General features: G+C 47.7%; 1 protein-coding gene across 1 annotated transcript; it reads left to right on the top strand.

The window, feature by feature from the left end:
* On the top strand, positions 1 to 25,126 carry LOC106609682 (NUAK family SNF1-like kinase 1). Its single transcript, XM_045722353.1, has 7 exons — positions 1 to 775; positions 10,280 to 10,400; positions 15,147 to 15,298; positions 18,223 to 18,288; positions 18,456 to 18,575; positions 22,764 to 22,896; positions 23,317 to 25,126. Exons 1-7 carry the CDS (start codon positions 467 to 469, stop codon positions 24,438 to 24,440), a joined length of 2,025 nt encoding a protein of 674 aa, XP_045578309.1. The 5' UTR covers positions 1 to 466; the 3' UTR covers positions 24,441 to 25,126.
* Positions 25,127 to 26,914: the final 1,788 nt, after the last annotated feature.

Below are 26,914 nucleotides of genomic sequence, written 5' to 3'. Positions count from 1 at the left end.
GAAAGGGAGAGAGGGCGTATGAAAGAGAGTCGATGAGAAACAAACCCGAACAGCTCTGTGTGTCACACTCGAATACATCGCATCCACAGGTATGACCTAGGCGCGGATCGTCGCTGTCAAGACAAGCGCAACATCGGAGAGAGCAATTACGCATGGTTCTGATAGAGAATGAATGCGAAGCTGTATCCAACAATTCCAAAACGCCCGGTTGGTCTCATTTTGCTACCATTAAAGCGTCAATAGGATTACCATAAGGGAGCGACCAAAACGGAGCACAGTAGAAACGTCTTTACAATTGAGGAATAAGAGATTTTGCTCCAATGATTGAATAATTTACTTTTAATCAAAACACAAATATTTGTATATATTTGGAGGTGTATTTCCAAGGACACATACATTAAAGCACGGATAGCCGTCATTAGGTCCACTTGGATTTGATCATATTGACACTTTATTAGTTATCCTGATGGAAACTGCTTCAAAAGCTCGTCGACTATCCAATGTGTCCACGGCATCTAACGTGTCCAATGTGTCCGCGTCCAGCGCTGGGACTGAGGTAGGACAGAGCGATGTGCAGATTTGGGGGGACAGACCTTTACCTGTCGACTACCTTGGTGACGTCTCGATCCTGGATGACGGAAGATGGTCGAACTCTAGCGTGAAGAAACATCACCACAAGCACAACCTGAAGCACCGCTACGAACTGCTGGAGACACTGGGGAAAGGGACATACGGCAAAGTGAAGAAAGCCATCGAGAGACAATCCGGCAAAGTGGTGAGTTTTAGACTCACTTTTAGACTCAGCGCCAATAAAACGAGTGTGACATTTGGAACTTTGTGTGTTACAACAAATTAATAACACCAGTATAATGTAGGTTGTGATGTAAGAACATCAAAACACAGCGTCTGGCAACTGAATATAGTGACATTTTGGTGTTTCATTGATAAATATTCATAAACACTCCCATGTGCATGGTGTGTCAATCAGAAATCAATTGAGAATTCCCTGATGATGTTATGTGGGATTTCAGCTTTCCAATTTAAATTCAGAAATGAGCCGATTTAATGTGGTTTTATGGCCATAATTACACACTTGGCTTCAGGAGACAAAATCGGTTGTATTGCCTCAGAGGTCACACTGCTTATACAAGATGAGTCAAAGGTCAGTTTAAAAATACATTGGGGCCCATGTAGCTACATGTAGTTTCCATTTATAACATGTGTTTTCAGTGTTACCAGACCTCAGAAGAATGAGTCTCTTGTCTAATTCTGTTGACTTTAACTTGTGAGTTTTGATGAGCTGAGATGCATGAGTAAAAATGAAAGTTTTGTCCCAATGAACATGAACTGACAAATCCATGTAATAATCCACCTTGAACCACCTTCCCTGTAGCCATGACATGTGAATTATAGGGATATTTCAGGTATTTTGTTGACTAGTACTAAAATAGGTCTAGTGGGTTATTCAACCTCTGTACTGTGTGAAGAGACAGTAGGAGGGGGAGAGAGAGCAGAGAGAGAGAGAGCGATACTGAGGGTATTATTTGACCTCTGGTCACCCCCTGGCTGGGCAACTAGAACTTTCCAAGTGTGAGGTATGCAGGAGGAAAGTAGACAGTCTGGTGTGTGTGTTTCCTCGTTCTGACTAACACCTAGGTGTGAAGGAAGCAGAGGCTCTTGGAGAGGTTACGTGTGGGGTACACACACACAACCCCACATATATATACATACACGCCGAGAGCTTCTCACTTGGTCGCTGAATTGATGAGGTACCTAATGACGAGAGAGAGAGAGAGATTCTCACTGGTTATCCTGTAAAGCCAGGAAGCGCAGACCCCACATAGCCTCCAATACATTACCCTTCTGTGTGTGGGCTCTGTCAGGCATAGAAATGCCTCCCTGTCCATGTCTAGGAGGTCTGGAGACATGCCTGTTTCAGGACACCCTGCTTACTAGACAGAGAGAGAGAGGATGAGCCAGTGAGTGAACACACACTCACACAGACAATACAAACAGAAGTCTGGATGGAATAGTTTGGGGATTTTTAGGCCGCGGTGACTCATTGAGATTAGCTGCTATAAAACCACCAGCATAGCGTACAGTCTCCTGGCTGCTACCATGCAAGAGTCTTCAGTCTCCTGGCTGCTACCATGCAAGAGTGTTCAGTCTCCTGGCTGCTACCATGCAAGAGTCTTCAGTCTCCTGGCTGCTACCATGCAAGAGTGTTCAGTCTCCTGGCTGCTACCATGCAAGAGTGTTCAGTCTCCTGGCTGCTACCATGCAAGAGTGTTCAGTCTCCTGGCTGCTACCATGCAAGAGTCTTCAGTCTCCTGGCTGCTACCATGCAAGAGTCTTCAGTCTCCTGGCTGCTACCGTACAAGAGTCTTCAGTCTCCTGGCTGTTACCGTACAAGAGTCTTCAGTCTCCTGGCTGCTACCGTACAAGAGTGTTCAGTCTCCTGGCTGCTACCGTACAAGAGTCTTCAGTCTCCTGGCTGCTACCGTACAAGAGCATTCAGTCTCCTGGCTGCTACCATGCAAGAGTGTTCAGTCTCCTGGCTGCTACCATGCAAGAGTATTCAGTCTCCTGGCTGCTACCATGCAAGAGTGTTCAGTCTCCTGGCTGCTACCATGCAAGAGTGTTCAGTCTCCTGGCTGCTACCATGCAAGAGTATTCAGTCTCCTGGCTGCTACCATGCAGAGTGTTCAGTCTCCTGGCTGCTACCATGCAAGAGTGTTCAGTCTCCTGGCTGCTACCATGCAAGAGTGTTCAGTCTCCTGGCTGCTACCATGCAAGAGTCTTCAGTCTCCTGTCTGCTACCATGCAAGAGTCTTCAGTCTCCTGGCTGCTACCATACAAGAGTCTTCAGTCTGCTGGATGCTACCGTAAAATAGAAGTCAGTCTCCTGGCTGCTACTGTAAAAGAGCAATCAGTCTCCTGGCTGTTACTGTAAAAGAGAAATCAGTCTCCTGGTTGCTACCGTAAAAGAGCATTCAGTCTTCTGGCTTCTACCATACAACAGCATTCAGTCTCCTGCCTGCTACCATGCAAGATCGTTCAGTCTCCTCGCTGCTACCATAAAAGGGCATTCAGTCTCCTGGCTGCTACCATACAACAGAGTTCACTCTCCTGGCTGCTACCGTAAAAGAGCATTCCGTCTCCTGGTTGCTACTGTAAAATAGCATTCAGTCTCCTGGCTGCTACCGTAAAAATAACATCCAGTCTCCTGGCTGCTACCGTAAAATAATATCCAGTCTCCTGGCTGCTACCGTAAAATAACATTCAGTCTCCTTGCTGCTACTGTAAAATAACATCCAGTCTCCTGGCTGCTACTGTAAAATAACATTCAGTCTCCTGGCTGCTACTGTAAAATAACATTCAGTCTCCTGGCTGCTACCGTACAAGAGCATTCAGTCTCCTTGCTGCTACCGTAAAATAACATTCAGTCTCCTGGCTGCTACTGTAAAATAACATTCAGTCTCCTGGCTGCTACCGCACAAGAGCATTCAGTCTCCTGGCTGCTACCGTACAAGAGCATTCAGTCTCCTGGCTGCTACCGTACAAGAGCATTCAGTCTCCTGGCTGCTACTGTAAAATAACATCCAGTCTCCTGGCTGCTACCGTACAAGAGCTTTCAGTCTCCTGGCTGCTACCGTACAAGAGCATTCAGTCTCCTGGCTGCTACTGTAAAATAACATCCAGTCTCCTGGCTGCTACCGTAAAATAACATTCAGTCTCCTGGCTGCTACTGTAACATAACATTCAGTCTCCTTGCTGCTACCGTAAAATAACATTCAGTCTCCTGGCTGCTACTGTAAAATAACATTCAGTCTCCTGGCTGCTACTGTAAAATAACATTCAGTCTCCTGGCTGCTACTGTAAAATAACATTCAGTCTCCTGGCTGCTACCGTACAAGAGCATTCAGTCTCCTGGCTGCTACCGTAAAATAACATTCAGTCTCCTTGCTGCTACCGTAAAATAACATTCAGTCTCCTGGCTGCTACTGTAAAATAACATTCAGTCTCCTGGCTGCTACCGTACAAGAGCATTCAGTCTCTTGGCTTCTACCGTACAAGAGCATTCAGTCTCCTGGCTGCTACCGTACAAGAGCATTCAGTCTCCTGGCTGCTACCGTACAAGAGCATTCAGTCTCCTGGCTGCTACTGTAAAATAACATCCATTCTCCTGGCTGCTACCGTACAAGAGCATTCAGTCTCCTGGCTGCTATCGTACAAGAGCATTCAGTCTCCTGGCTGCTACTGTAAAATAACATTCAGTCTCCTGGCTGCTACCGTACAAGAGCATTCAGTCTCCTGGCTGCTACCGTACAAGAGCATTCAGTCTCCTGGCTGCTACCGTACAAGAGCATTCAGTCTCCTGGCTGCTACCGTACAAGAGCATTCAGTCTCCTGGCTGCTACCATGCAAGAGTCTTCAGTCTCCTGGCAGCTACCGTAAAATAACATTCATTGGGACTCTGAGTCAGTCAATCATGATACACATAGTTGAGTCGACATGTGTGTGTCTGATCTGTCTCTCTCACTGACTGACTGAACGTTTGTGTTCCCACCCTGAACCTTTTTTCCCAAAAGAGACATAAAACACAGTCATATGGTGGAGGGTTGAGAGAGCCTTTAGATTGAATGTTATGTAATTATGCAGCTTTCCCTGGCCTGGCCTGGCCTGGTCTGGTCTGGTAATGTTGTTATCAAGGCAGTGAGAGGAGCAGGTTGACAGGGTCAGCCAAGCAGCAGGAAGGGAACACTTCTATGTTGACCTGTCAGGGTGTGTAAGTGTGTGTGAGTGTGTGTAAGTGTGTGTGAGTGCCTGTGTTCTGCGCCAGCTTCTCTGAATAGATTGGTATTTCAGAGACAGGTCTAAGGAGAGAGAGAGAGAGAGAGAGAGACAGAGATAAGAGGGGGGGGTACCAGCTGGGCTAGTCTGGTGTATACATCACAATAAACCCCCAGTAGCATCTCTCCTCTCCAGCTGGGTTAGTCTGGTGTATACATCACAATAAACCCCCAGTAGCATCTCTCCTCTCCAGCTGGGCTAGTCTGGTGTATACATCACAATAAACCCCCAGTAGCATCTCTCCAGCTGGGTTAGTCTGGTGTATACATCACAATAAACCCCCAGTAGCATCTCTCCTCTCCAGCTGGGTTAGTCTGGTGTATACATCACAATAAACCCCCAGTAGCATCTCTCCTCTCCAGCTGGGCTAGTCTGGTGTATACATTAATAAACCCCCAGTAGCATCTCTCCTCTCCAGCTGGGTTAGTCTGGTGTATACATCACAATAAACCCCCAGTAGCATCTCTCCTCTCCAGCTGGGCTAGTCTGGTGTGTACATCACAATAAACCCCCAGTAGCATCTCTCATCTCCAGCTGGGCTAGTCTGGTGTATACATCACAATAAACCCCCAGTAGCATCTCTCCTCTCCAGCTGGGCTAGTCTGGTGTATACATCACAATAAACCCCCAGTAGCATCTCTCCAGCTGGGCTAGTCTGGTGTATACATCACAATAAACCCCCAGTAGCATCTCTCCAGCAGTGTTAGTCTGGTGTATACATCACAATAAACCCCCAGTAGCATCTCTCCGCTTATCATTCTCATCAACCCTGTGTTTAACATTATCTGTAATGACCATGCTGTGAATAGCAGCACCTGCTATGGTGAGCCTCCTTTCCACTCCACTGCACTGATGCAGGGCATACCCTTTCCCTAATTTCTTCATCAACCAGTCTGCCTGTAAACCAACACATCTGGTTTCTACCACAGACAAAGTCCTGGTTTGTATCTGTGACAGCTCTTCTTCTCTTATAGCTCGAGGCTAAAGAGCACACATGAACACACACACACACACACACACCACTGAGCCCAGTCGCCAGCTGTTGTATGGCCCAAACGGTGGTTGTGACTAACGATCCATAACCCTGGGCTGGAGGGGTAAGGGTGTGTCCGTCCTGTCTACCCAGCTGTACAGTAGGCAGGGATCACCATTCACTATCACCACAATAGACTATTCATGAGTTCAGAGTTGCGTCCCAAATGGCACCCTTCGGTCCAGAGTAGGGCACTATGTAGGGAATAGGGTGCCATTTGGGACATATACTAGACTTTGACTGTAGTTAAGGAAGGACTTAGAACCTATTCAATATAGTTCTGTTCTCTGTATTTCCTTTAATAAATTATAATATGCAACTGTAACCACATTCTACACTCTGTTTATAACCCATAAACATTTAAAAAAATATATATATTTAATTGGACACTTAACCATAACACATGGTTTGTTACCATAACACATGATTTGTTACTATATTACATGATTTGTAACCATAACACATGATTTGTTACTATATTACATGATTTGTAACCATAACACATGATTTGTTACCATATTACATGATTTGTTACTATATTACATGATTTGTTTGGCAGCATGAATGAAGGATGCTTTGTTGCGAAATAGGAAGCCAATTCTAGATTTAACTTTGGATTGGAGATGTTTGATGTGAGTCTGGAAGGAGAGCTTACAGTCTAACCAGACACCTAGGTATTTGTAGTTGTCCACATATTCTAAGTAAGAACCGTCCAGAGTAGTGATGCTGGACGGGCGGGCAGGTGCGGGCAGCGATTGGTTGAAGAGCATGCATTTAGTTTTACTTGTATTTAAGAGCAGTTGGAGGTCACGGAAGGAGAGTTGTATGGCATTGAAGCTCGTCTGAAGGGTTGTTAACACAGTGTCCAAAGAAGGGCCAGAAGTATACAGAATGGTGCCGTCTGCGTAGAGGTGGATCAGAGACTCACCAGCAGCAAGAGCGACATCATTGATGTTACTATATTACATGATTTGTAACCATAATACATGATTTGTTACTATATTACATGATTTGTAACCGTAATACATGATTTGTTACTATATTACATGATTTGTAACCATAATACATGATTTGTTACTATATCACATGATTTGTAACCATAATACATGATTTGTTACTATATCACATGATTTGTAACCATAATACATGATTTGTTACCTTAACACATGATTTGTTACTATATTACATGATTTGTAACCATAATACATGATTTGTTACCATATTACATGATTTGTTACCATATTACATGATTTGTTACTATATTACATGATTTGTAACCACAACACATGATTTGTAACCATAATACATGATATGTTACTATATTACATGATTTGTAACCATTATACATGATTTGTTACTATATTACATGATTTGTAACCATAATACATGATTTGTAACCATAACACATGATTTGTTACTATATTACATGATTTGTTACTATATTACATGATTTGTAACCATATTACATGATTTGTTACCATATTACATGATTTGTAACCATAATACATGATTTGTTACTATATTACATGATTTTTAACCATAACACTTGATTTCTAGACATCCAAGGCACCATTGTTTTGAAACAATGCTGAGTCTAGAGGCAGACGTCTTAGTAGCCACCTAGCCTCACTTTGTTAGGAAAGTGGAAATCCAATGTACCACATACAGGGCATTACCAATACTAATATCATTCCATATGATGTAATAGAGTCTTATCAGACGTGTTGCATAATGTTCTGATACTGCTACTGCCAGCCTGCCACTATGTCTTCTGAGAAGGGGGGGATATTTTACTTCCATACACTTGTTTGCGTCCCTTATGGCACCCTATTCCTTATATAGTGTACTACGTTTGACTAGCTCGGGTATAAAGTAGTGCACTATATAGGGAATAGGGTGCCATTTGTGACACATATTTTGTCAAAGGGGAGATAAAAAACTCCCTAAAAAGGAATGATGGAGGATATGGTGCCATGAGTGACGCAGGGAATAAGGAAGTACATCTCACTGGAACTTCCTGTCCCTGTCGGCTGACTCATAACCCCCCCCACCCCTCCCACACACACACAAAAATATGCTGGGGATATTTCCTGTCCCATTTAACAAGGCTAATGTCATCCCACTGTGTTCATTATGAGTGTGACGTGTGGAACCAGCATGGTCTGTCTGAGATACTGTAGAGCAGTGGTTCCCAACCCCAGTCCTCCACTTCCCTCAACAGTACACATTGTTGTTGTGGTCCTGGACAAAAACCACCTGATTCCTCATTGAGGGCCTGATGATTAGTTGACAAGTTAAATCAGGTGTGCTTGTCTGGGGCTACAATAAAAATGTGTACTGTTGAGGGTACTGGAGGACTGGTGTTGAGAAACACTGGTGTAGAGTACTGTTACTTCTATACTCTATCTGTTCCACAGTAGGACACACGTAACTCTGATTAGAACTATTTATGTGGCTCTCAAGACATTGGGAGCCCCACACACACACACACACACACACACACACACACACACACACACACACACACACACACACACACACACACACACACACACACACACACACACACACACACACTGCGCTGTGAAAAATGGAACATGTATTTGTATCTAACCTCATTTAGCATCTGTTGTCTCCAGTGGGCTGGCTGCGTGTCCTTCCATAAACCTAGTTTCTCTCTTCAAGGTTGTGGTAAAACTTCACCATCCATCCTCTCCTCCTCCTCCTCTGAGAGAGAGATATTCTTGAGGGTCTTGGCCCAGTTAGAGACACAGCCAGGTTATTTTCCACTACCAGAGGACGGGACACTGCTTATGAGCTTTATTGTGAGACCTAGAACAATCAAAAGTTTATGAGCACATAAGAGTAAAATAGTATTTCTTTCCTCTCGCAGGGGACTGGACAAGTTTTACGACTCTTACAAGACCTGAAACAATAAACATAAGTACAAAAGGGAATTGACCACACAAAAGTGAAAATATACCACAGAGATAAACAATGAAACAGTATTACTGTTACTGTCAATTCATCGCTTCCTATCGCCGCTGTATCTGTGGAGAGCCATGAGACTGGCAATGGACAATACTACTCTGTTGAAGACCTGAGACCTGAACCATGCTGCCCCTCTGACCTCACTGACCCAGGGCAGGATAATACTCTGTTGAAGACCTGAGACCTGAACCATGCTGCCCCTCTGACCTCACTGACACAGGGCAGGATAATACTCTGTTGAAGACCTGAGACCTGAACCATGCTGCCCCTCTGACCTCACTGACCCAGGGCAGGATAATACTCTGTTGAAGACCTGAGACCTGAACCATGCTGCCCCTCTGACCTCACTGACCCAGGGCAGGATAATACTCTGTTGAAGACCTGAGACCTGAACCATGCTGCCCCTCTGACCTCACTGACCCAGGGCAGGATAATACTCTGTTGAAGACCTGAGACCTGAACCATGCTGCCCCTCTGACCTCACTGACACAGGGCAGGATAATACTCTGTTGAAGACCTGAGACCTGAACCATGCTGCCCCTCTGACCTCACTGACCCAGGGCAGGATAATACTCTGTTGAAGACCTGAGACCTGACCCATGCTGCCCCTCTGACCTCACTGACCCAGGGCAGGATAATACTCTGTTGAAGACCTGAGACCTGAACCATGCTGCCCCTCTGACCTCACTGACCCAGGGCAGGATAATACTCTGTTGAAGACCTGAGACCTGAACCATGCTGCCCCTCTGACCTCACTGACCCAGGGCAGGATAATACTCTGTTGAAGACCTGAGACCTGAACCATGCTGCCCCTCTGACCTCACTGACACAGGGCAGGATAATACTCTGTTGAAGACCTGAGACCTGAACCATGCTGCCCCTCTGACCTCACTGACCCAGGGCAGGATAATACTCTGTTGAAGACCTGAGACCTGAACCATGCTGCCCCTCTGACCTCACTGACCCAGGGCAGGATAATACTCTGTTGAAGACCTGAGACCTGAACCATGCTGCCCCTCTGACCTCACTGACACAGGGCAGGATAATACTCTGTTGAAGACCTGAGACCTGAACCATGCTGCCCCTCTGACCTCACTGACACAGGGCAGGAGAAGCCAGAGACAGTTCTACTAAACGCTGAGCTGTTGTATTGACCCAGTATTGATCATCTGTTAGTCTCCCGTGACAGACGATAACATTTAAACGTCTGTGAATGTCATCAGGTCCTGTCAAAATACAAGGGTCACTCCAATACAACATGTTCACAGTGGACTCAGATAACTGTGTGTGAAGTCATCTGTTATCACACTCTAATCAGTGATCACACTTCTGTTGTGTGACCTGTGTGTGATCTGCCATCAGTGTGTGATGATGTGATGTTCTCTCTCTCTCTTCTGTCAGGTGGCCATTAAGTCCATCAGGAAGGAGAAGATCAAGGATGATCAGGACATGGTTCACATCCGCAGAGAGATCGAGATCATGTCCTCCCTCAAACACCCTCACATCATCTCCATCTACGAAGGTAGGTCTGAGAGAGAGAGAGACAGATAGGGAGAGAGACAGATAGGGAGACATGGAGAGAGAGAGAGACGGAGAGAGAGAAAGAGAGACAGAGAGAGGGAGACAGAGAGAGAGACATGGAGAGAGAGAGAGACACCGAGGGAGAGCAGTTCATTTGTTTGTCTTTGCACATACTGCACTGTACAGCGAATCAGAAGGGAACATTGGGGAGATTCCACTGAAGATTCCTCATCCCTCTGTCTCCACTATCGCCAAGCCCAACATCTGTGGATGTTTACTATGATGTTGGCTGCTTACGTAGGAACAGGGAACACACACACACACACACACATACGACTGAGAGACCAAGTGTAACCCAAAACAAACCCAAATAACACTCAAATAGCAACACATGTAATAACATAGACTTGTATTTGTATTTTAAGTACATCTGTCTGGATAATTTGAACATTTGAGTATATTTGGATGTGAAAGCCGTCAGTGTCTTGTTGCCTTGCTGGTGTGTGTCTCATTGTGAAACCACAGAGGTTCTGTGAGGGCAGCCAGCAGTACCATCTCTGTGTTCTGTACAGTATCTGTCATCAACTATACAACAGAGTCTTTAACGGATGAATACTACATGTGCTTATTGTTGTGGTTTGGACCGAGCCCAGAAAGCCCTAGAAACCTATAGACACACACTTAATCAAGTTTATACAGCCTCGCCCCCGGTGTCACCTGAATGAGAGAGAGAGAGAGAGAGAAAGAGGAGGAGGGAGAGAGAAAGAGGAGAGAGAGAGAGAGGAGGAGAGAGAGAGAGAGAGAGAGAGAGAGAGAAGAGAAGGGAGAGAGAGAGAGGAGGAGGGAGAGGAGAGAGAGAGAGGAGGAGAGAGAGAGAGAGGAGGAGGGAGAGAGAGAGAGAGAGAGAAGAGAAGGGAGAGAAAGAGGAGGAATAGAGAGAGAGAGAGGAGGGAAGAGAGAGACAAGGGAGAGAGAGAGGAGGAGGAGGGATAGAGAGAGAGAAGAGGAGGGAGAGAGAGAGGAGGAGGGAGAGAGGAGAAGGAGGGAGAGAGTGAGACAGAGAGAGAAAGAGAATGAGAGGGAGGAGGAGGGAGAGAGGACGGAGAGAGAGAGGAGAGAGAGAGAGAGAGAGAGGAAATAGGAAATAGAGAGAGAGATAAGCGGAGGGAGAGAGGAAGAGGAGGAAGAGGAGAGAGAGAGGAGAAGAGAGAGAGAGCAAGGAGGGGGAGAGAGAGAGAGCAAGGAGGGGGAGAGAGAGAGAGGAGAAGAGAGAGAGAGAGGAGGTGGAAGAGAGAGAGAGGAGGAGGGAGCGAGAGGAAAAGGAGAGAGATGAGAAAGAGGAGCGGGAGAGAGAGAGAGGAGGAGGGAGAGAGAGGAGAAGAGAGAGGCAGGGAGGAGAGAGAGTTTCCAGTGTATCCAGTTCTGTAGTGAAGTAAAACTTGTAAAAAATAGTAATAGTAAAGTACAGATAGTACTTTAAAGTATTTTTACTGAAGTACTTTACACCACTGCCTTTGTCACCCTTCACGGTGGCAAGGTTAAAGACATGATGTATCCAGTTCTACAGGCCTATGTCACCCTTCATAGTGGCAGGGTTGGAGACATGATGTATCCAGTTCTACAGGCCTATGTCACCCTTCATAGTGGCAGGGTTAGAGACATGATGTATCCAGTTCTACAGGCCTATGTCACCCTTCATAGTGGCAGGGTTAGAGACATGATGTATCCAGTTCTGTAGGCCTATGTCACCCTTCATAGTGGCAGGGTTGGAGACATGATGTATCCAGTTCTGCAGGCCTATGTCACCCTTCATAGTGGCAGAGTTGGAGACATGATGTATCCAGTTCTGCAGGCCTATGTCACCCTTCATAGTGTCAGAGTTGGAGACATTATGCATCCAGTTCTGCAGGCCTATGTCACCCTTCATAGTGGCACTGTTGGAGACATGATGTATCCAGTTCTGCAGGCCTATGTCACACTTCATAGTGGCAGGGTTAGAGACATGATGTATCCAGTTCTACAGGCCTATGTCACCCTTCATAGTGGCAGGGTTAGAGACATGATGTATCCAGTTCTGTAGGCCTATGTCACCCTTCATAGTGGCAGGGTTGGAGACATGATGTATCCAGTTCTGCAGGCCTATGTCACCCTTCATAGTGGCAGAGTTGGAGACATGATGTATCCAGTTCTGCAGGCCTATGTCACCCTTCATAGTGTCAGAGTTGGAGACATTATGTATCCAGTTCTGCAGGCCTATGTCACCCTTCATAGTGGCAGAGTTGGAGACATGATGTATCCAGTTCTGCAGGCCTATGTCACACTTCATAGTGGCAGGGTTGGAGACATGATGTATCCAGTTCTGCAGGCCTATGTCACCCTTCATAGTGGCAGAGTTGGAGACATGATGTCTTTGGACTCCCAGTGTTTTGGGGCCTGACCAGTCTCATTCATTAGTCTCTATGTTTAGACTAGAGGGGAGAGGGCCCACCTCTGAGTCTACTAGCCTGTATCTAATACGGATTAACTGAACTAGCTAGGTAATTACATTGAGGAGTGGCTGGAGATGACTGCCATAGGTCGCAGCTAGCAGACAGACTGAAGGCCAGACAGTCAGACGCATACAGATGGGCAGAATAAGACACACACACACACACACACACACACACACACACACACACACACACACACACACACACACACACACACACACACACACACACACACACACAAACACAGTGGAACCAGCCCCCTGTAGTTTTCTGGTTCCACAGCAACAGCAGCAGATGAAGTGTCCAGGAGTCAGAGAAAGTTCAGGTTCAGTCCTGGCTAGCCAGCCCACAACCAGCACTGTAGAGATCCTTCCTTAGATGTCAAAACACTGTCGAACACAAACATGATAAATGATGAAGAAAGTTATCACCTGACCAATATAAATACCCTTTATTTTATCACATAAACGGTCTACAACGGTCAGTTCGTGGGGAGTTTCCAGGAGCTCTGGACCTGAGTCAGCTGTTGTTATTGTGCAGAGCCATATAGTGTAGAAGGAGAATAGACAGGTCCTCTGGCAGCCTACTATCGACTGACAGGCTACTGTCGCTTAGCTCCAGGTCAGGTCCAATGGAAAGAGTTCAGGATCTGGGAGAGGACAGACAGACAGACAGACAGACAGACAGACAGACAGACAGACAGACAGACAGACAGACAGACAGACAGACAGACAGACAGAGACACAGAGACACAGGGACACAGGGACACAGAGACACAGAGACACAGAGACACAGAGACACAGAGACACAGAGACACAGAGAGAGAGAGACCAACAGTACTCTCCTGTCCTGGGCGAGGACATGACTCAGATATCACAGTGTTCCTCAACTATAGCAGGGTAGAGCAGTGTTCCTCAACTATAGCAGGGTAGAACAGTGTTCCTATACACTAGCAGGGTAGAGCAGTGTTCCTCAACTATAGCAGGGTAGAACAGTGTTCCTTAACTATAGCAGGGTAGAAGCGTGTTCCTATACTATAGCAGGGTAGAACAGTGTTCCTATACACCCCGCAGGGTAGCACAGTGTTCCTCAACTATAGCAGGGGTGGAATAGTGTTCCTCAACTATAGCAGGGTAGCACAGTGTTCCTCAACTATAGCAGGGTAGCACAGTGTTCCTCAACTATAGCAGGGTAGCACAGTGTTCCTATACTACAGCAGGGTAGAACAGTGTTCCTATACTACAGCAGGGTAGAACAGTGTTCCTATACTACAGCAGGGTAGTCGGTGTTCCTCAACCCAAGCAGGGTAGAACAGTGTTCCTATACTATAGCAGGGTAGAACTGTGTTTCTCAACCATAGCAGGGTAGCACAGTGTTCCTATACTATAGCAGGGTAGAACTGTGTTCCTATACTATAGCAGGGTAGAACAGTGTTCCTCAACTATAGCAGGGTAGAACAGTGTTCCTCAACTATAGCAGGGTAGAACAGTGTTCCTATACTATAGCAGGGTAGAACAGTGTTCCTCAACCCAAGCAGGGTAGAACAGTGTTCCTCAACTATAGCAGGGTAGAACAGTGTTCCTATACTATAGCAGGGTAGAACAGTGTTCCTATACTATAGCAGGGTAGCACAGTGTTCCTATACTATAGCAGGGTAGAACAGTGTACCTATAATATAGCAGGGTAGAACAGTGTTCCTATACTATAGCAGGGTAGAACAGTGTTCCTATACACTAGCAGGGTAGAACAGTGTTCCTATACACTAGCAGGGTAGAACAGTGTTCCTATACTATAGCAGGGTAGAACAGTGTTCCTATACTATAGCAGGGTAGAACAGTGTTCCTATACTATAGCAGGGTAGAACAGTGTTCCTATACTATAGCAGGGTAGAACAGTGTTCCTATACTATAGCAGGGTAGAACAGTGTTCCTATACTATAGCAGGGATGAACAGTGTCCCTATTCTAAACAGTTAACAGTTAACAGCATTAAAACACAACAATGTGAACATTATCAGTGACCTCGCCGTTGAAACACAGAAGCAAGATCACCAGTTGTGCTAAATTGGCGACAGTATGTCTCTCTGTGTTCTGTATTTACTCCAAAGGGCCCCATTGTTGAAACTGTGGACCCTGGTCAAAAGTAGTGTTCACTATATCTGGAAATACAGGGCTATTTGGGATGCAACCTGAGATGCGTTTGCTGATTTCAAACTCATCCCATCCTGATGTTGTCCTCTGTGTATGTCCTTGTGTCCAGTGTTTGAGAACAAGGACAAGATAGTGATCGTGATGGAATACGCCAGTAAGGGAGAGCTGTATGATTACATCAGCGAGCGACGGCGGCTGAGCGAGAGAGAGACACGACACTTCTTCAGGCAGATTGTTTCTGCCGTGCACCACTGTCACAAGGTAAGAGATACGCTGATCTGAAGTCTGTTTTACTCTCTTCTGTATGGTAAAGGCTAGGACCTGTGGAAGGCTGAGCTGATCCTAGGTCTGTGCCCTAAGCCAAAGGACATTTCTACAAGGAAGAGCTATGTAGCCACAGGACCCTACAGCAGATGACCCTACAGCAGACCAGAGTACAGTACCCTACAGCAGACCAGAGTACAGGACCCTACAGCAGACCAGAGTACAGGACCCTACAGCAGACCAGAGTACAGGACCCTACAGCAGACCAGAGTACAGGACCCTACAGCAGACCAGAGTACATGACCCTACAGCAGACCAGAGTACAGGACCCTACAGCAGACCAGAGTACAGGACCCTACAGCAGACCAGAGTACAGGACCCTACAGCAGACCAGAGTACATGACCCTACAGCAGACCAGAGTACAGTACCCTACAGCAGACCAGAGTACAGTACCCTACAGCAGACCAGAGTACAGGACCCTACAGCAGACCAGAGTACAGGACCCTACAGCAGACCAGAGTACATGACCCTACAGCAGACCAGAGTACATGACCCTACAGCAGACCAGAGTACAGTACCCTACAGCAGACCAGAGTACAGGACCCTACAGCAGACCAGAGTACAGGACCCTACAGCAGACCAGAGTACATGACCCTACAGCAGACCAGAGTACAGTACCCTACAGCAGACCAGAGTACAGGACCCTACAGCAGACCAGAGTACAGGACCCTACAGCAGACCAGAGTACAGGACCCTACAGCAGACCAGAGTACAGGACCCTACAGCAGACCAGAGTACATGACCCTACAGCAGACCAGAGTACAGTACCCTACAGCAGACCAGAGTACAGGACCCTACAGCAGACCAGAGTACAGGACCCTACAGCAGACCAGAGTACATGACCCTACAGCAGACCAGAGTACATGACCCTACAGCAGACCAGAGTACAGGACCCTACAGCAGACCAGAGTACAGGACCCTACAGCAGACCAGAGTACAGGACCCTACAGCAGACCAGAGTACAGTACCCTACAGCAGACCAGAGTACAGTACCCTACAGCAGACCAGAGTACAGTACCCTACAGCAGACCAGAGTACAGGACCCTACAGCAGACCAGAGTACAGGACCCTACAGCAGACCAGAGTACAGTACCCTACAGCAGACCAGAGTACAGGACCCTACAGCAGACCAGAGTACAGGACCCTACAGCAGACCAGAGTACAGGACCCTACAGCAGACCAGAGTACAGGACCCTACAGCAGACCAGAGTACAGGACCCTACAGCAGACCAGAGTACAGGACCCTACAGCAGACCAGAGTACAGGACCCTACAGCAGACCAGAGTACAGGACCCTACAGCAGACCAGAGTACAGTACCCTACAGCAGACCAGAGTACAGGACCCTACAGCAGACCAGAGTACAGTACCCTACAGCAGACCAGAGTACAGGACCCTACAGCAGACCAGAGTACAGTACCCTACAGCAGACCAGAGTACAGGACCCTACAGCAGACCAGAGTACAGTACCCTACAGCAGACCAGAGTACAGGACCCTACAGCAGACCAGAGTACAGGACCCTACAGCAGACCAGAGTATAGTACCCTACAGCAGATCAGTTAGCTCACACAATAAGACACATAATTGCCCTTCTGTGCCCATGTAGCAGCCCATCCCCCAACCTCCACCCTCCCCTTCCCTCAGGCCCTCTCCACCTCCAGGTTGAGTGCTGTTCCCTGGGGAGATGGAGAGAGGGTTGGCCCTTTGTCCTCCACAGTCCCTACAGCTGGAGGCTATGACTGATGTCATTACTGTAGGTCCTGTTGGAGTGATGTCATATCCCCAGCTGGGAGAGACTGAGGGTGCATCCCAAATATAGTGCACTACTATGGGCCCTAGTTAAAAAAGTGTGCATTATAAAGGGAATAGGATGCCAGCTGGGAGAGGATGACTGACAGATAGGGCTGGCTACAGCTGCTGGTGACATCCTGGTGAGGGAGTTGTCGGGGGGCAACCGTGACATCCTGGTGAGGGAGTTGTCGAGGGCAACCGTGACATGGTGAGAAGGGAGGAGCCGGACATAGAGATACAGTAGGTTAGGACAGGGCAGAGCTGCAGTGACAGACTGAAGGAAGTGTGGCAGAGTATAGACTTCCCCTGCTTCCTCCCTACAGATAGAGAGACAGGGAGGGAGGGAGGGAGGGAGGGAGGGAGGGAGTGTGTGAGAGTTAGAGAGAGAGTTAGAGAGACACACAGAGAAATGGCGAGAGAGAGAGGTCAACCACATCTGCCTTCCATGGTTAAGTGAATTATCAACACACAGTGCATGGTCAAACTGTTCATGTGGTTCCTCTGGTTCATGTCGAACCATGACCACACTTCCTGTCACTGGCTGAACTCCAAATGGCACCCTGATCCCTACATGCTGCACTGACTACTGCACTCATCTGGCCCAAAGTAGTGCACTATGTAGGGAATAGGGTGGCATTTGAGATGTGGATCCTGTGTCCCACATGTTTAATGGCTGTTTATGTAAATGTTTAGTGTGTCACCCAACAACACGAGAGATGTTTATGAGAATACATTTTATCATTGAAATGAATTAAAGATGCTAGATTTATATAGAACATGTGCCACTTGAAAAGAACCATTGCGGATGAGCTCACCAAACATGGTAGACAAAAGAAAGGTGCGCATGTGTGTGTGTGTGTGTGTGTGTGTGTGTGTGTGTAAGCGGGCGTGTGTGTGTGTATGCAGGTGTGTGTGTGTGCGCAGGTGTGCGTGTGTGTGTGTACGCGGGCGTGTGTGTGTATGCAGGTGTGTGTGTGTGTGTGCGCAGGTGTGCGTGTGCGTGTACGCGGGCGTGTGTGTGTGTAAATGGGTCACAGTTTAATTAGACTTGTCCTGTTTTGTCTTTGTAGAACGGAGTGGTGCACAGGGATTTAAAACTGGAAAACGTGCTGCTGGATGAAAACTGTAATATCAAGGTAAGATCTTTGACTTCGTAGAGATGTCAATCTCTTGTCTTTCATATGCTGTACTTCAACACAGCATCTTAGGGATAGGGACAGTCTCTTTACAGGTGCAATCAGGGATCTGCGAGTCTTATCCAAGGGTAATTTAACGTTGATTGTCATGCTCTTCTCTCCTCCAGATTGCTGACTTTGGTCTGTCCAACCTTTACCACAAAGACGAGCTCCTTCAGACGTTCTGTGGCAGCCCTCTGTACGCCTCACCAGAGATCGTCAACGGCAGGCCCTACCATGGTCCAGAGGTACACACACACACACACACACCAGTGGTTCTCACCAGTGGAAAATCCCCAGATCAAATTCCCCCTTACAGTTGGATAAGGGAAACACTGAAGGGAACCCCCATCCCAAAAAGTACTCTTGCTCCCTGGGCCTTCTGGGTTTGTCCTTAAGCTGACAAGTGAAGGTAGTGAACACCCGTTCCTGTCTTGGAGGAAGTTTACTCACACACACATTTCTCCCACACACACACACATTTCTCCCACACACACACACACTTCTCCCACCATGACACTTTCACACGCACGCACGCCCGCCCGCCCGCACAAGCACACACACACACACACACACACACACACACACACACACACACACACACACACACACACACACACACACACACACACACACACATCCTGTCAGGCCCAACCAGCCAGGCTTCACAGCCACTTCCCCAACAGCCAGCCCAGGTCAGCTCACTCATCTGTTACCAAACATAGACCCAGAATGACTGTGACTCCAGGATTTCACTGAGTCCCATCATTTCATGAGACATTAGGAGCCGCCCCTCTCCCACCCTACAGTAAATATTACATAATGACCCCTACACCACCTGACCCTGTGTCACCCCTCTCCTACTCCCATCTCCTTTAGCTTCCTGACCCTGTGTCACCGCTCCCCTACTCCCATCTCCTTTAGCTTCCTGACCCTGTGTCACCCCTCCCCTACTCCCATCTCCTTTAGCTTCCTGACCCTGTGTCGCCGCTCCCCTACTCCCATCTCCTTTAGCTACCTGACCCTGTGTCACCCCTCCCCTACTCCCATCTCCTTTAGCTTCTTGACCCTGTGTCTCCCCTCCCCTACTCCCATCTCCTTTAGCTTCCTGACCCTGTGTCTCCCCTCCCCTACTCCCATCTCCTTTAGCTTCCTGACCCTGTGTCACGCCTCCCCTACTCCCATCTCCTTTAGCTTCCTGACCCTGTGTCACCCCTCCCCTACTCCCATCTCCTTTAGCTTCCTGACCCTGTGTCTCCCCTCCCCTATTCCCATCTCCTTTAGCTTCCTGACCCTGTGCCCCCCCTTCCCCTACTCCCATCTCCTTTAGCTTCCTAACCCTGTGTCACCCCTCCCCTACTCCCATCTCCTTTAGCTTCCTGACCCTGTGTCACCCCTCTTCTACTCCCATCTCCTTTAGCTTCCTGACCCTGTGTCACCCCTCCCCTACTCCCATCTCCTTTAGCTTCCTGACCCTGTGTCACCCCTCCCCTACTCCCATCTCCTTTAGCTTCCTGACCCTGTGTCACCGCTCCCCTACTCCCATCTCCTTTAGCTTCCTGCCTGTCTCCCCTCCCCTACTCCCATCTCCTTTAGCTTCCTGACCCTGTGTCACCCCTCCCCTACTCCCATCTCCTTTAGCTTCCTGACCCTGTGTCACCCCTCCCCTACTCCCATCTCCTTTAGCTTCCTGACCCTGTGTCACCCCTCCCCTACTCCCATCTCCTTTAGCTTCCTGACCCTGTGTCACCGCTCCCCTACTCCCATCTCCTTTAGCTTCCTGACCCTGTGTCACCGCTCCCCCTACTCCCATCTCCTTTAGCTTCCTGACCCTGTGTCACCCCTCCCCTACTCCCATCTCCTTTAGCTTCCTGACCCTGTGTCACCCCTCCCCTACTCCCATCTCCTTTAGCTTCCTGACCCTGTGTCACCCCCTCCCCTACTCCCATCTCCTTTAGCTTCCTGACCCTGTGTCTCCCCTCCCCTACTCCCATCTCCTTTAGCTTCCTGACCCTGTGTCACCCCTCCCCTACTCCCATCTCCTTTAGCTTCCTGACCCTGTGTCACCCCTCCCCTACTCCCATCTCCTTTAGCTTCCTGACCCTGTGTCTCCCCTCCCCCTACTCCCATCTCCTTTAGCTTCCTGACCCTGTGTCACCCCTCCCCTATTCCCATCTCCTTTAGCTTCCTGACCCTGTGTCACCGCTCCCCTACTCCCATCTCCTTTAGCTTCCTGACCCTGTGTCACCCCTCCCCTACTCCCATCTCCTTTAGCTTCCTGACCCTGTGTCACCCCTCCCCTACTCCCATCTCCTTTAGCTTCCTGACCCTGTGTCTCCCCTCCCCTACTCCCATCTCCTTTAGCTTCCTGACCCTGTGTCACCCCTCCCCTACTCCCATCTCCTTTAGCTTCCTGACCCTGTGTCTCCCCTCCCCTACTCCCATCTCCTTTAGCTTCCTGACCCTGTGTCACCCCTCCCCTACTCCCATCTCCTTTAGCTTCCTGACCCTGTGTCACCCCTCCCCTACTCCCATCTCCTTTAGCTTCCTGACCCTGTGTCACCCCTCCCCTATTCCCATCTCCTTTAGCTTCCTGACCCTGTGTCACCCCTCCCCTACTCCCATCTCCTTTAGCTTCCTGACCCTGTGTCACCCCTCCCCTACTCCCATCTCCTTTAGCTTCCTGACCCTGTGTCACCCCTCCCCTATTCCCATCTCCTTTAGCTTCCTGACCCTGTGTCACCCCTCCCCTACTCCCATCTCCTTTAGCTTCCTGACCCTGTGTCTCCCCTCCCCTACTCCCATCTCCTTTAGCTTCCTGACCCTGTGTCACCCCTCCCCTACTCCCATCTCCTTTAGCTTCCTGACCCTGTGTCACCGCTCCCCTACTCCCATCTCCTTTAGCTTCCTCCCCTACTCCCATCTCCTTTAGCTTCCTGACCCTGTGTCACCGCTCCCCTACTCCCATCTCCTTTAGCTTCTTGACCCTGTGTCACCCCTCCCCTACTCCCATCTCCTTTAGCTTCCTGACCCTGTGTCACCGCTCCCCTACTCCCATCTCCTTTAGCTTCCTGAGAAAAGCCCTTCCTCGGTTTGACACAGCCTGTCAAAGAGGCCGAGACCGACAGAGTCCCAGCCAACAATCACAGCTCTAGACACACACACACACACACACACACACACACACACACACACACACACACACACACACACACACACACACACACACACACACACACACACACACACACACACACACACACACACACACACACACACACATTCTGAGGTTATGGAGTCAGGGGAGTAGACTTCCCATAGACTAATCATCCATTGTTTCCCAGCTAGCTGTGATTCCTGGAGATAATCTCAGCTAATCAGAGAATACAGCTTGTGTCCCAAATTAAACCATACTCTCTATGAGCCCTGGTCACTACATAGGGAATAGGCTGTCATTTGGGCCCGAAGCCTAAGGTTTATACCTCAGAGCCAAAGGCAACCTCATCAGAACAGAACCCAATCACTTAAGTCACAGACCTTGACATGGCTTTTACGACAGCAATCAGTGTGTAAAGAACGGAGTGTTTGGAGAAGATACAGCATCTTGTTATTGTTTCTGTTAAAACACATTAAAGGGCCATTATCTTAGCCAGCAGACGGGTGTGAAAACAGTAGGAAGTGAACCAATGACAAACCAACAGTAGTAAATCAGCAGCCTTGGGGAATGTGTGCTACTGAGGCCACCATACAAGAACGCTTTGGAGAAACTATGTGTTGTCTACCTATCACAAAGGTGTTGTATTGTAACTACCAGTGTGTTGTGATTCCAGGTAGACAGTATTGTACCTACCAGTGTGATGTGTTTCCAGGTAGACAGTAATGTTTCCAGGTAGACAGTATTGTAACTACCAGTGTGTTGTGATTCCAGGTAGACAGTATTGTAACTACCAGTGTGTTGTGTTTCCAGGTAGACAGTAATGTTTCCAGGTAGACAGTATTGTAACTACCAGTGTGTTGTGATTCCAGGTAGACAGTATTGTAACTACCAGTGTGTTGTGATTCCAGGTAGACAGTATTGTAACTACCAGTGTGTTGTGATTCCAGGTAGACAGTATTGTAACTACCAGTGTGTTGTGTTTCCAGGTAGACAGTATTGTAACTACCAGTGTGATGTGTTTCCAGGTAGACAGTAATGTTTCCAGGTAGACAGTATTGTAACTACCAGTGTGTTGTGTTTCCAGGTAGACAGTATTGTAACTACCAGTGTGTTGTGATTCCAGGTAGACAGTATTGTAACTACCAGTGTGTTGTGTTTCCAGGTAGACAGTATTGTAACTACCAGTGTGTTGTGTTTCCAGGTAGACAGTATTGTAACTACCAGTGTGTTGTGATTTCAGGTAGACAGTATTGTAACTACCAGTGTGTTGTGTTTCCAGGTAGACAGTTGGGCCCTTGGAGTGCTTCTCTACACCCTAGTCTATGGGACCATGCCCTTCGATGGGGAAGACCACAATAAACTAATCCGCCAAATCACCAATGGAGAGTACAGGGAACCTACACAGTCCTCAGGTACTAGTTTAACTATGTTGCTGTCCCCTCTTTCTTTCTCTCTCTGTAGCTGTCTCCTCTCTCTCTCTGTAGCTGTCTCCTCTCTCTCTCTGTAGCTCTCCTTCTCTGACCTCTCTCTGTAGCTGTCTCCTCTCTCTCTCTCTGTAGCTGTCTCCTCTCTCTCTCTGTAGCTTCCTCTCACTCTCTCTGTAGCTGTCTCCTCTCTCTCTCTGTAGCTGTCTCCTCTCTCTCTCTGTAGCTGTCTCCTCTCTCTCTCTGTAGCTGTCTCCTCTCTCTCTCTCTGTAGCTGTCTCCTCTCTCTCTCTCTCTCTGTAGCTGTCTCTTCTCTCTCTGTTTGTCTCCTCTCTCTCTCTGTCTGTTAAATAATTCCATAGATTGCTGCTAAAGTCTCTGTCCTCCTGACCTTCCACTCTCTCCCAGATGCTCGTGGTCTGATCCGCTGGATGTTGATGGTTAACCCGGAGCGTCGAGCCACGGTGGAAGACATTGCCAACCACTGGTGGGTCAACTGGGGCTGGAAGACCACTGTGTGTGACTGTGACATCCAGAAGGACAACACTGGCTGCACCTCTTCTCCAACGCTAGCACGCTTTATCGACTGGCAGAACCGCACCACAGAGTCACCCAGGGTGGCGCCAGTCAAGCCTCCCCGCTTGGAACCCCCCGCCGTACCCCCCCACGCTGGTCGCCAACGCCTGAGGAAGTGCAGGAAGGAGAATGATAGCGGAGCGCTCCACCATCACACCGCGTGGGAAGACAAAGACAAACCAGGACTGAAGAGGCCCAAGGGGATCCTGAAGATGCATGTGTCTGAGCAGAGGTCCCACAGCCTGGGGGAGATCGAGCTGAGTCGCTCCCTGCACTTCCATGAGGGAAGGGAGCTGCCCTCCAGCCCCGAGAGGGATGAGGAGGAGGACGATGATCAGGATCGCCTGGGGGTCTCGCCGGCCAAGATGGTGCCCACCCTCCCCAAGAAGGGCATCCTGAAGAACAACCAGCAGCGGGAGTCTGGCTACTACTCCTCTCCAGAACGCAGTGAGTCCTCTGAACTGCTAGGGGGCAGCACCTCCATGGCCCCACCCGCCAGCTCACCAACAAAGAGGTCCATGGGGAGAAAGGGCATATTGAAGCGTAATGGGAAGTACGGCAACTCCACTTCCTTCCACAGTGGCTTGTCCAATATGGGCTACCATGGAGAGACTCAGGGGGACTCAGGCCTCTCTCGCAGCCAGAGTAGACCCTCCAGTATTGTCTGTGAGGAGATGGGTTTCTCCAGTGTTCCTCCCTTAATGGGAATGGATTGGTCTCCCTCGTCCCCGCAGCCCAACGTCAGGGCCTGTATGTCGGCTGAGGATCTACTCCAGCTGGCAGGCTTCAGACGGGGCCTCCAGACAGCTGCAGGGGGGCTCCATGGGGGGAAGGTGGGGACCCGAGGGACACCAGGGTCTCCTGGGGACGACGGCAGCTTCTCTCTGCTAGGGGACATGGACGATATGACCCAGGTCTACCAACACGCCCTGGACATCAGCAGCAAACTGACCTAGGGGAGGTGGAGTTAGGGGAGTTAGGACGATGGGAAGGGACATGGGAAGGACAGACACCCACACTTGAACCCTCATTTCTGTATTAGGACTGGCCACGTGTGTTGTGAACTAGGCGTTCCAGCCATCTTAACGTACTGAATCTACCCTCTCAGACACAGTGCTGCTGTCAATGTTTATATGTTTAATAGAGCTAAATAAGTATTGTATTATATGTCAGTCAGAGACACAAACCATGCTGTGGTGAAGCTCATGGAAAACCTCCATTAGGTTTCCTGAAGAATCTTTAGAAGAAGGACTGTTGTTTCTGAATCCATGGACTTATCTCATTGTAATGGACAGTTAGGACTACTGTTCATGTTATCTCAATGTAATGGACAGTTAGGACTACTGTTCATGTTATCTCAATGTAATGGACAGTTAGGACTACTGTTCATGTTATCTCAATGTAATGGACAGTTAGGACTACTGTTCTGTTATCTCAATGTAATGGACAGTTAGGACTACTGTTCATGTTATCTCAATGTAATGGACAGTTAGGACTACTGTTCATGTTATCTCAATGTAATGGACAGTTAGGACTACTGTTCATGTTATCTCAATGTAATGGACAGTTAGGACTACTGTTCATGTTATCTCAATGTAATGGACAGTTAGGACTACTGTTCATGTTATCTCAATGTAATGGACAGTTAACTATTATTATTCTTGACTATAGATAGATGGACAGTTAGGACTACTGTTATGTCAATGTAATGGACAGTTAGGACTACTGTTCATGTTATCTCAATGTAATGGACAGTTAGGACTACTGTTCATGTTATCTCAATGTAATGGACGGAATCATTTATCTCAATGTAATGGACAGTTAGGACTACTGTTCATGTTATCTCATTGTAATGGACAGTTAGGACTACTGTCCATGTTATCTCATTGTAATGGACAGTTAGGACCGTGTGTTATCTATTTATATTGTTGAAACAGACATATATTGCCTGTGTGTTTTGGTCATTTCAAGACGTACTGTATGTAACCATCAAGGAATGGTACTGTATAATAGTAGTGCTTGATTGAATTGACATGAATGCCATACGTGATATTTGTCCTAATCCAGCATCACAGTGGGAAGGTTTAAGAGCAAACCGTGTGTATTGATATAAGTCTACTGTATGGGCCGTCCAAAGGAAGTGCCTTTCTTAGTGCTATGTTATCATGTACTGTATTTCCTGAAGGTTTATGGAGGAACAGTTAGATAACCAACAAAACTCACCACATTAGACACTACTATAAGGAGACGATTCACAGAGCTGTGACCACGCACTCTCCTGAGTCTAAACAACCAGGACTTGTTCATGTTCGTAACCATTTGGTTTCGCAGTTGTTTTGGAAATGGGACTGAAAGACAGAACGACTGAAAGAACAAAAGAAGGGTGGATAGACTTGTAGTCAAAACTTAAGTAGAGTCACAGAGTTGTGGCTACAAGCTCTCCAGTCTACATGATTAGGTCATGTGTAGGTCGTATGATATTGAACTGTAGTTGTTTTAGAAAGAGAAATAGTGAAAAAAACAAGGGGTAGATAGACGTGAGTTAGTGGGAGGGGTTAATGGGTTGGTTGTGGAGGTCTTGTTTGTGGAGGGAAGTTGGGTACTGGCCAAGGCTGTTACACCTCTTCCTCCCCAGACTGAAGACTCAGAGTGGAGCGAGAAAAGAGGGGGCTGAGAGAGAGAGAGAGAGAGAGAGAGAGAGAGAGAGAGAGAGAGAGAGAGAGAGAGAGAGTAGCTTAGTGTAGCTGGGAAAATAAAGGGGTAGAGAGAGAGAGAGAAAGAAAGAGAGAGATAGTAGCTTAGTGTAGCTGGGAAAATAAAGGGGTAGAAGAGAGAGAGAAAGGTTGGGTGAAAAAAAGGTAAAATGGAAAGAATGTTTGGAAGGGTAAAAGGAATGTTATGTTTCAGCTTTAAGTTGGGAAGATATACAGTTCAACACATTGCAGCTGAAAGTCATTACAGTCACTGTAGCTGAAAGTCATTACAGTCACTGTAGCTGAAAGTCATTACAGTCACTGTAGCTGAAAGTCATTACAGTCACTGTAGCTGAAAGTCATTACAGTCACTGTAGCTGAAAGTCATTACAGTCACTGTAGCTGAAAGTCATTACAGTCATTGCAGCTGAAAGTCATTACAGTCACTGTAGCTGAAAGTCATTACAGTCACTGTAGCTGAAAGTCATTACAGTCACTGTAGCTGAAAGTCATTACAGTCACTGTAGCTGAAAGTCATTACAGTCATTGCAGCTGAAAGTCATTGCAGCTGAAAGTCATTACAGTCATTGCAGTCACTGTAGCTGTAAGTCATTGCAGCTGAAAGTCATTACAGTCACTGTAGCTGTAAGTCATTGCAGCTGAAAGTCATTACAGTCACTGTAGCTGGCACTACACAACCTTGATAGAACAGCAGTGAACAGCAGCTCACTGTGAGT

Source organism: Salmo salar, chromosome ssa07 (assembly GCF_905237065.1).
Source record: "Salmo salar chromosome ssa07, Ssal_v3.1, whole genome shotgun sequence".
Taxonomy (NCBI): Eukaryota; Metazoa; Chordata; class Actinopteri; order Salmoniformes; family Salmonidae; genus Salmo; species Salmo salar.
The sequence above is the reverse complement of the archived record's forward strand: the minus strand, read 5'-3'. Positions and strand labels throughout refer to the sequence as shown.